Raw genomic sequence first — 11,819 nt, 5'->3', positions numbered from 1 at the left:
AATAAGTACATTTATATGATTAATTCTTCTCTTTCCGCGTCTAGGGAAAGTAGATAGTTTTGTTTGAGAAATCAGTTCAGGGTACGATAGGACTGATATACCTGAAGAAGGTAAAAGCCCTTAAAATAATAATAAAAAAAAAAAGATAAGTCAACATAAATCTATAAATATAATTAAATTGTATTCCACAAAACATAACGACATTAGTTGTGACAAAACCCAGTTATTTTAATTTAAAAACTTAACTATCAAACTGATTTTGATAACATTTCTATGTAATCAGTCTATATATTCTTTCGAATAAATAAGAATTTTTCAAATTTGTATACAACTAACGGAGTTACGAGATAACAAACATAAAAAAATAAACCGAATTAAGAACCTATTTCTTTTTGAAGTCAGTTGAACAGACATACAGAATTCTTGTTCTGAATTTGTATTCTAAAATTTAAAAAGTCCATCTTTATTTTATACAACTTAGAATGGCAAACAAGCTGACGGCCCACCTGGTGGAAAGTGGTAACCGTCGCCTATAGACATAAGCAGTACCATGGACATAACAGAGTATACTGTTTCGCCCATGATACCTCCCATGCGTTGCCATTCCTGAGGACTCAGATGTTATTCCTCTGTACCCTGTAAATTCACGCCATATTCCACCCTTCAAACCGAAACACAGCCATGCAAACACAACTACTTCACGGTAGAAACACGAATAGGACAGAGGTATCCAAGCAATCGACTTTTGTACAAAGTCTCCCTCAGGTAGGTGATCTTACTATTTTATAACCTTACTTACACATTCAAGAGATTACAAACAACTATATTACTAGTTCAAGTAGGTGTTAAAGTGCCTGCCACTTCAATATCATTGATTTATTTTTATAGACCATATTTTTTTTTAATGGGTGAAAATGATATGGTAACCCCGCCTGCGCTAACGTGATACGGAGGTGGGGCACCAGTGAAGGATGATCAATGAGGATGAAAACAGGCCAGTTAGCCAATCATAATGATTTCATCTGGAATTAATCATGATAGTTTCCAGGGAGAACCGCGAGGAGGTCGACCTAGTTGGGTATATTGCTAGCAATAGGATTCTTAGTCTCTATTACTAACAATCCCTTTCCCCCCCAATATATTTTATACTATTTGGACGTATAGCATATATACTGGCATTTCTAATTAGCCCTGGCGTATTCAAGATTATTGTAAAGAGTGAGAGGGAAGGAGGGGGCGCTAAACCCTTTAAGGAACCTGTATATACACTTAAATATGTCTTTGCCTATGAGCTGATCACATAGTTCGAAGAACCAACAACCGATTGGAAAAAAAAGTTCTAGAATAGCGACCCCGTACGGAAGAACGCAGTATAGGGTGACCCCCCTTCAATAGATGAAGTGACGACCTCAAATGCATTACAGGAAGTCAGTGCATGCAGATGACTAAGGACCGTTCCTTATAACAATCTATGGGGAGGCCTATGTGTAGCAGTGGACAGACAATGGCTGAGAATATGCTGATGATGTCTTTGACCACAGCTAAAAACTACGCCTATACTAATAAGTATAAAAAAGTAGCCAAATAAATCAATATTGATCATGGCTTACATTGGCTAAATTTCAAGAGACAATTAAAATAAATACACTTACCTTGCAAAGCCAGGACGAGTCGTTGGAGTTTTAATAACTACACCTCTACAATTAACATCCACAAACGAATTTTTTTTTCTATTTTCAAAACGTATACCATAATAATAATAATAAAAAAAAACAATAAAATAACAAGTACATTTTATATATTTATTTGTGTAGTATATTTCAATAGAACATAATGAAAAAGTAATCAAGTTTTGTTGAAATTATCATAGAACTCTACACGAAATTAGTAACAAATTGAAACATTAAATCAATTAATCATCTTTTTTTTTTTTATTTGTTATTATTAAAATTTTATTTGTAATATATAAATATTAATGTAAATTAAAAAAAGCTTATAGTCTATTTCAATAGAACTTAAAGAAAAAATAACAACAAGTGGCAAAAAAGCATACAAAGCCCATCTGATGGTAAATTATCATCGTAGCCAATGAACACTGTAACACTAGGGGTGTCACGTGCGCGTTGCTGATACTGAAGAAATTTTAACATACCCTTTTTAAAGAACCGTATACTCTAGAAAGAAATTAGTAACAAATCAAAACAATCAAATTTATTATTAGTATTACTATTGATGCTTGGTCCCGGCATAGAATAGCTCATCCTTTCCTTTCCCGTAGATGTCGTAAAAGGCAACTAAGGGAAGGCTAGGGATGGACAGCAGCGTCACTCTTAAAACGTCCCTAAAGCCTGACTGCAGTTGACAACCCGTCTGCCAAGCATGTCAACAACTGGCAAAATCCCTTCAAGAAGGAGGCTTATGTTCAGCAGTGGATAATTAAATAGCTGATACTATTAAACATAAAAAAACTCTTACAGTTGAGTTAATTGTTTGTTTACATTTCCATTATGTTCTATTAAAACAAACTATAACAGTAAATATTTACCTGTAATCGCGTTAAGTTCCATAAATGAATTTTAATAACATCTACAACTCACCGCAAGAGTGGCTGGCCGTCGAGAACTTGGTGGATGGTGGGTGGCGAGGAGAGCTCCAGTCCCCTGGACAAGAGGAGGTACTCGCTGCCGTCGTGGCTACCGGAGTCGCCCTCCGCTCCCGGACTGGACCCTATCATAGCGAGCATTTGCACCTCGACTATGGTCGCTGGGAAAAATGTCGATTGATTAATATTCCCAGCAAGGGGAGAAAGAGTAATGAAAATTGCTATCGATATACCATCAACTCGCACTCTGGGTGATTCTCTTAGAAACCATCACACTCATAGTTAACTTCAGGTGAATACATCACCATAAACTAACTGATCAGACTTCATCCTCACCTATCATCACCCACTGGCACTCTACCAGCGTACACCGATAGCAAAGACGGAGTTACCGTTCAATTTTCATTCCATTAAAAATATTCACAAAAATGGATAGTCTCCACATCACTGCCAGCGATATACCACGTCAGGTTGATCACCATACAGTGATAAAATTGAAACAATCGTCGCTAGTTGCTGGTAAATTAAATTTATCCTCACCTTCCACCCCTTATTGGAGTAAGCGAAGAACACGTGCAGAGTTATTGTTTTATTTTTATAGAATTAAAAAAGATCTATACTAAAGGGAAAGTTTTCTCTATCTCTGTCCAACTCATGTTTCTTCCGCCAGACAATGCTTAATATTCGAAGAATGTATATGAATGTATATGAAGGCATTTTTCTGTGTAGTTCCGTCATAGAATAGGCCACCCCTTCCTTTCCCGTGGGTGTCATACGAGGCGACTAAGGGAACTTAATAGTAAGAGATGGGCAGCAGCGTCGCTCTTAAACAATTCTAAAAGACTAACTCCGGTTGCGAAACCGCCTGCAAAACGTGTCAACTACTGGCAAATCTCCCCTTTTGGGAAGGTTTATTTAATTTTTTTTTTTATTTATTTAGGTCAATAAACAGTAGACACAATAACAATATATATACATATGTATCTAAATATCAATAATTTTAGTGCCACCAAGGACGTCGGCCACCTATTACTATAAAACAAAGTATGCAAAATGGTTGTGTGCAACTACCTGTACAAAACCAAACATATACACATACATGAATGACAGAAATGTAAAGAGGTGCGTACCAGTGATCCACGCAGAATCAAAGAACTTCCAAATTGGTGTTATAATATTTTAAAAATTAAAATATAGCATATTATGTCCAGCAGTGGACATATAACGGTTGACATGATGGATATATGACAGTAAAATTACAGGGTACAGAGATCTAGAATCATGAGCGTATGAATATCAGTTTTTTTTTATACAACTTAGAATGGCAAACAAGCTGACGGCCCACCTGATGGAAAGTGTTAACCGTCGCCTATAGACATGAGCAGTACCATGGACATAACAGAGTAAGTATACTGTTTCGCCCATGATACACCCCATGCGTTGCCATTCCTGAGGACTCAGATGTTATTCCTCTGTACCCAGTAAATTCACGCCATATCCCACCCTTCAAACCGAAAGACAGCCATGCAAACACAACTGCTGCTTTAACTGACTGGTGTATTAAAATTTACTTTTTTATTCGCCAACAACCAACCAATCTGGTCGTATTATCGTTATTCTAAACAAGTACGATGCATAATATTCGCCACCTGCACCATTTAATTCCGGTCACGAGCGGAATCATCCGTTGTAAATGATTAGACACAATGAATCATTACGCTCAAATAATATTTAATTTAGGAATGTTCATAACCTAACCGTGCAATGTTTGCGTTACCCGACAATTTTTTTTAACAATTTTAAAAAGAAGTTCTTAATTTACATGGTTTTTTTTTGCGCACACGCTATATCTCCGCGTGAATCAATTATGAGCTGACATTAATAAATTATTAAATCCATATTATTTAAATCAACTGAAGTAACTTTTCTGCTAAGATACAAAAAAATATATGGTTGAAATGATTTTTGAGTTGGCTAAGAAATATAAAACCGATTTTATTTTTGAAGTGACAACACTTTTTTGCCATTACATTTTAAAATATAAATATATTATAATAATAATTGTTTCGTGAGAAATAATAATAAATTAATAATTGTTATTAATTTGCTGTAAGAGCACAAAACTAATATTTTTTACAGCTATGTTTTTTTTTTTTTTTTTTTAATTCTACATTAAATCAATTTTGAGGATTATAGTACAACACCTCCATACCCCGTAATATATATAATTTGATTTCAATTGTTTAAATTATGACAGGTAATACAGACGTGGCAACATCGTGTCGTGTAAATACTTCGTTTGGGGAGAAAATTATTGTCAGTACTTAATTGGTAGTACTAGTAATTTAATAACCCCATTGCTAGCTATATATCCTATCAGGTCGACCTCCACGTGGTTTCCTCTGGAAACCAGCTTGATTAATTCTTTATGAATTCGTCACTGGTGCCACGCCTGTGTATATCGATAACGCAGACGAGATGACCATTCCATTATCGCTCATTTAAAAAAAAAATAAAAAAAAGAATAAAATATACCTCGATTTGCAACGTGCCCATTCAGCGTGTTATAATTATAGTTTATTATCTAAACAGTAACGTAGCGTCGATTCATGCGCTAAATCTGTAACGCCTACGTTGTTTTGGGAGCCACTTGTAAATATAGACTTGTATTTACTATTAGCGGCCTACAAATGTCTATCTAGACTAATATTTTAACGAGAGAGCTGTTTGAGAGTAAAAGTTCATAAAACCCATTTGTCTGATCTCTGTATATTTTTATTATTATACTATTATTACTTTATTAGGTCGTCCTCCACGTGGTTCCCTCTGGAAACCATCATGGTTAATTATTGTCGAATTTGTCTCGATGGACTTACTGAATTGCTTTCATTCTCATCTATCTCATGGGCGAAACAGTATACTCCATGCTCATGTTATGTCCATGGCACTGTTTCGCTCATGTGTATCATTTGTACATCATGTGTATCTGTATCACTGTACCCCCCATGCGTTGCCATTCCTAAGGACTCAGGTGTTATTCCTCTATACCCTGTAAATTCGCGCCACATCCCACCCTTCAAACCGAACCACAGCTATGCAAACACAATTATATAATTCCTTAAGTCTCAGCACCGAGCACGTGACACCTTTAATCGTATTTCAGACAGGGCGTAAGCCTGTTTGCTACCATAGGAATATTAAATGTTTACTTTTTTCATGTTCCGTTGAGAAAATTAGAGCTGGCAAAACAGGCTCCTCTTCCACTAGCACTAACTCTGCTCAACGGTATCATGAGCCACAATCCGGACATGGATAAATTTACCTGTAAACCTGTCAAGTTTCGCAGAATGGCAATAAATTATTTAGAGAGTGTCCAATAATTAAGTGTTATTATGTTTCTATATATTGTAATCACAATATATAGAAACATAATAACTAACTAATAAGGGAGCGTATTGGGAAACTGTTAAAGTCCCTTATTTAGTAAATATAAAAAAATAAATAAAAGTATTCCCTTACCAAATGTCAACGGCGGTATATCCAGGTCGGGCGCGAGTAGACGCGACGCGCACGCAGCGCCTGCGTACACCAACTCCATTTCCAGTGCGGCCAAGCCTTGACGTTGCGTCGTGAAGGACGAGTCCTCGTAGCCGATACAAAGGCACCGGAAACCGTAGTGATTGTCCTCGCTGTACGCGAACAAATAGAGGAATAGTGTGAGTTGTATTTAACTGATTTAGCACGTATTGTTTGCTAAAATTATTATCAAAATTGGTACAGAATTAACATGTAAGATACAGACTAAATGATACAGATAAATTAATAATCTCGCACATTTTAAAAATATATCCAGAAAATAAACTTACCTATTTGACTTGTTGTATTCGTTGAGATAGTCCGAAGCAGTCTCCAGCGAGAATATGACTTCATTGCCTGGTACTATTAAAGCTTTTTGTGGCCATTCCGAAGCACTGAAAAAATATAACTTACTAAGTAAAATATAAGAATCAGATTTATAGTGTGCTTATCTAACATATCAATTGCAAAAGAACAGAAGAAGAGTAAAGGGAGAATTGCCAGCAATTAGAGGATTAGCTTCGCTAATATTAGCAATATTCTCTGTAATATTGACATTCACATGACCACCTGGAAACCATCATAGTTAATTCCCAGTTAATTTGATATGATAAGCCAACTAAACTGGCTTCATCCTCACCTATTTATTATCTTTTTTTTTACAACACAGGGGGCAAACGGGCTTGTGGCTCACCTGATGGTAAATGACTACCGCCGCCCATGATCACCCAATACAACACAAGCGGCATTGCAGGTGTGCTGCCGGCCTTTTACCAGTACCTTCCCTAGAGTGAAGCGGTGTTACCATTCTATTATAGACTATAAAAGACAAAACTATCAATTTGTAAAGATTTATAACGTTACTACCACAGTGTAAAAAACAGTTAACGTGACCCATCGACACTGGCGTATCCTTATTGATTACATGACAATTCAGGACGCATTCCTCTGTCTAGACGTTTACCTGCTCGACCTTTTTTTTTCATACTTGTATTATCATACTACCAGCCCGCTACTTAGTATGCATGAATTTTAGAAGAATTTTAGGCCGGCAGCACACCTGCAATGTCGCTGGTGTTATGGGTGATCATGGGCGGCGGTAGTCACTTACCATCAGGTGCGCCGCATGCCCGTTTGCCCCTGCGTTGTAAAAAAAATCCATAAAATAAAACTTCTAGATGGTACATTAATATTACTGAAACTGCAACTAATTTAGTGCAAGTTTCTGCTTGATGCCAGAACAAACTTATAGACAGGTAGACAAAATTTCTAAAAATTATTGCCTTGCCATATATTGGTCTTACTAACACCCCTCATACTATTTTTTCTTAAATATTTCTCATGTACAGACATCCTATAGTAACAATTTTATCATATTATATTATTAGATTTTTATTTAATATATATTTTTTTGTAATAATTTACGAGACTCCTTTTCTCAGTCAGTTCAAATGCACAGTTTAAATGACGTATACTATTTATTGTTCTCCAGTCACGTGTCAGTTTGACGACTGGTAAAAGACAGTTCTCGAAAATATGATAATACCCTGGAGCGGTATACAGCTCCAAACAAAACAAAGCTTATACTATTGTCACTAGACAACTGCTAGATAAAACAGATATTCTCATGAATACAAATACGAATACAAAGTTTGTATTGTGTGGATATTGAACCGAGACTATCGGAAGTCGAAGCAATGTGTTTATTGGTAAAAATAATATATTGATCTGGATTTCATCGCTGCTGGCCCATGTGATCTGTATTTAGGAGTATCGAGTCAAAAACCGACCGACCAACCTACGATCGATCTGTTTTTCATAATGGATGAAAGTGAAATGAAACCCATAAGTAGATCATATTAACACGCGTTAGATATTTTTTTGTACTGGTGTTTTATGTTTTATTCCCTTAGTCATTTCATACTACCATTAGAGATAAAAAGAAGTATTAAAATATAACGTGTGCTTACGAAACTTTTAACAATAAAAAAGGAGTAAAAATAACAATAAAACATATTCTCACTCTATCACCATATATAAATTTATAAAGGAATATATATTATTTGCTTTGAATTTTATTTGCTTGCATGATTTTATTTGTTTTGAATAGGTGATACAGAGATTTAAACGTTAAAATTATAAGTAACATAAGAAAGAAGTAAAGTATTAATTATGAGTAAAGCGTACCGTTCGTCGTTTATGCAACATTGTAATGCCAACATTATAGGTACTATACTACACTCACATGTTGGCCAGCTTGGGCGTGACGTTGACATACGCGCAGTTGTAGTGCATACACGGCGCGTCCGTCTCGCCCTCGTCCACTACTTCGTCCACATCGCTATTGTCAGACGACATTTGTATCAGGCGCTGTAAAATATCACTTATTAAACAACAAGCCTTTATCTTTTTTTTCTTTATTTATAAAAAACTTATCTATACTAAACCTTAATAAAATTTATCTATACTAATAGTGTGGTCAACCTTCATTAACTAAAATTAAATGTTGGTAGTCACTCGCTAATGGTAGAAGTTTAAAAAAAAAAAACAGAATTGTAATCAACTAACAGTAATTAACTAATTGTAGAGATACGGATAAAAGTTGTAATAACTCTATAAATATCGCACAGCGCCATCTAGTTTTACAATAAGTAAAATTTGTACTTTGTATACTAGATAATGTACTCAAATTATTTTTTGACACATTAACAAGACAAAAAGAACTTTACACAAAAAGAAGTAAAACTAGTCATAAATAATTCAGTATATTAAACTGCTACACTCCACCAAGGTTGTGAAATATAGAAAAATGACATTTCAAATTTATCTTTTTCACGTGCAACAAACATAAATTCTTCAGTTAATCTATGGAGTACGCAAAAATAAATAATTATCATGTTACTTAAAAACATATATTGATTAATTAGCGGGCTATAACTCTAGGTATATGCGTATGTGTTCATAACATATAATTCAAACAGCGACGTTTAAAAAAATGACAGTTTAACCCTTTTTTGCATGATTTTTTTTTATTGGTGAAATAAATCAAGGTGATATAATTCATGTTCAAAATTAAAGGAAAAATGGTTAAAAAAATAAACATGTCTAAATAAATATGCTATGTTTTTTTTTTCTGCGATGAACATTAAAAAGGTATCCAGACATGATCAACTTAAAGTGCACTTGGTCTTTTATATAAATTTTGTGCATTAAATGTTATGATGGAAACTTCCAACATTATGCAAAGGGTTAACGAAGACCGATAAATTTTATTTTAAAATCGTTTAACAATAAAACAGGTTGGCCAACTCACCTTGCGAAATGGTGGTTCCATTATGCGCATATCATACGAGTTCTGACATCTGTTCTTGGGTGCACCGGCCACTGCGTACACCGTGAGCGTATCCTCGGGCTGAGCAGTCACACTGCGTGGGTCCATCTCCAGGACCACCCATGATACGTTTGTTGGAAACAGGACCCTATTGTTGATAAGACATAATTTTAAATTGTAACCCCGGCTAAGAGATTGATCTCTTGAGAATAGATTAACCTGACTAGAAATAATTCACTCTAATTGTAATATTATCCCGCTCGCCATCAACAGGGAATTCATCCTCACACGCTTGCATTTAAATGGTTACGTAGGGAGGGGAAAGGAATTGTTAGTAATGTGAACTACCAGTCCCATGGTTAGCAATATACCCTAAAAGGTCGTTCTCCCCGCGATTGCCCCTGGAATACATTGTGCTGAATTCCAGGTGTATTAATTCCAGAGCTAACTGACCTGCCTTTTCATTTTCATCTATCATCCCTTACTGGTACCCCACCAGCGTATACCGTTAGCGCAGGCAGGGTTATCATTCCATTAACATCCATTAAAAAAAATGGTCACGTACAGTGCAGTGTCAAAGGAATTCTCTACCGCGAACGCTGTGGAATGAGCTTCCTGCCAAAAAGGGTATATTAAGGTTTCTTCAGGATCGACAACGCGCACGTGACATCCCTAGCGTTGCAGGTGTCCATAGCAACCATTTACCATTAGACGTTTATAACCTTTATGGTAAAAGGTATTGTAAATAATTTTAAAACAGTATTCTGTGAAGCCAATGCTGCTGTTGTTGTTTATAGGAGACAATTATCACTTTCTATCAGGTTGGCAGCATGATTACCATTCTAAGTATACATATTGATCAGTCCGTTTCAATAGCACTTAGTGAAATTGTAAACTTAATCTCTGTAATAATTTAAATAAAACTAGGCCATCTTTGCATGAATTTCTATTGAAATAGACTACAGTAGCATACAACATAAATTTTTGTTTCCTTCTTCTGTGCAAATTTGGCTGATTAATATATGATAGGTATTATTTATTTGTGTAATTGTCTTATGTGTTTTTAAACAGTATGTTGCCTTTAAATAAATAAATAATACTATCAACATATGATTTGAGTATACTAACCTCATGTTAGTAACAGTGGCTTGCTTGTACGGGTGATCACTCTCGACCCACGTATAGAAATGCGTGGTCGTTGTTGTGAACTCTTCAACGGCCGGCACCAGCAGGTTCATGGCTGCCACGTGAGGCAGTATCTTGTGGATTATCTCCAATAGTTTTATTACGCTCTGTAAATATGTACACTTATGCTACAAATGACAAATATAATGCATAGATATAGTTTGCAACCAAAGCGCGTTCATATTAAGGAAATATAAAGTAAGACATGTCCATTAATTGTCAATTTCAAAAACAACTTTTTTTTAATATTTGTGAATGATTATTATTTTAATATATTATCTGAAACATAAGTAATCTGTGACCGTGGGGTACCGGCTTAGAAAAAGCTATCCCTTTTTTTTGCGTGGGTGACGTAAAAGGCGACTAAAGGAGGGCGAGGGGTGAGCAGCAGCGTCCCTCTTAAAACATCTCTAAAGGCTAACTTCGGTTGCTAATCTGCCTACCAAGCATCGCAACTACTGGCAACCCCCCCCCCCCTCTCCCCAAGAGGGATACTTATGTTTTTTTTATACAACTTAGAATGGCAAACAAGCTGATGGCCCACCTGATAGAAAGTGGTAACCGTCGCCTATAGACATGGGCAGAGCCATGGACATAACAGAGTATACTGTTTCGCCCATGATACCCCCTATGCGTTGCCATACCTGAGGACTCAGGTGTTATTCCTCTGTACCCAGTAAATTCACGCCATATCCCACCCTTCAAACCGAAACACACAGCCATGCAAACACAACTGCTTCACGGTAGAAACACGAATGGGACAGAGGTACCCAAGCAATCGACTTTTGTACAAAGTCTTCCTCTGGTAAATGATGTTCAGCAGTGGACAGTTAAAAACTGATATGATGATGACGATGATTAGTATATAGTATTATCTGATAGCGAACAAAAACCTTAATCATAGAACTTTCACTGACTGATTGACATATAGTCTACTGTATACTACTTAGTCAATATTTAGCTTAGCTTGTTATAATCTGATTTGTAGACTACGCTACGGTCAACGCGCGAACGCTCCCTCTAATGTAACAAACATAATACAACCTACCTATTTATGCTTTAATTCTTTCTACCCAAAGGTTGTCTGAAAGAGATTGCTTAGCAATAAGACTGCCTTTTGTACTA

At 35.9% G+C, this 11,819-nt stretch overlaps 1 protein-coding gene across 4 annotated transcripts in view; it reads right to left on the bottom strand.

The window, feature by feature from the left end:
* The window catches only part of LOC113518531 (E3 ubiquitin-protein ligase MYCBP2), a 162,209-nt gene that overhangs the window by 119,200 nt on the left and 31,190 nt on the right, over window positions 1–11,819 (bottom strand). For all 4 annotated transcript variants that reach the window (XM_031911492.2, XM_052896688.1, XM_031911494.2 and 1 more), the window contains exons 29-34: window positions 10,638–10,801; window positions 9,492–9,657; window positions 8,424–8,548; window positions 6,469–6,573; window positions 6,122–6,291; window positions 2,598–2,763 (exon numbers count right to left, since the gene is read on the bottom strand). In XM_031911492.2, coding sequence (XP_031767352.2) covers window positions 2,598–2,763; window positions 6,122–6,291; window positions 6,469–6,573; window positions 8,424–8,548; window positions 9,492–9,657; window positions 10,638–10,801 — 896 coding nt within the window. The remainder of the gene's footprint in view (window positions 1–2,597; window positions 2,764–6,121; window positions 6,292–6,468; window positions 6,574–8,423; window positions 8,549–9,491; window positions 9,658–10,637; window positions 10,802–11,819) is intronic.

Source organism: Galleria mellonella, unplaced genomic scaffold (genome assembly GCF_026898425.1).
Source record: "Galleria mellonella isolate WM207_F2 unplaced genomic scaffold, CSIRO_AGI_GalMel_v1 utg33, whole genome shotgun sequence".
NCBI lineage: Eukaryota > Metazoa > Arthropoda > Insecta > Lepidoptera > Pyralidae > Galleria > Galleria mellonella.
Note: the sequence above shows the minus strand (reverse complement) of the source record. Positions and strands in the feature narration are given on the sequence as shown.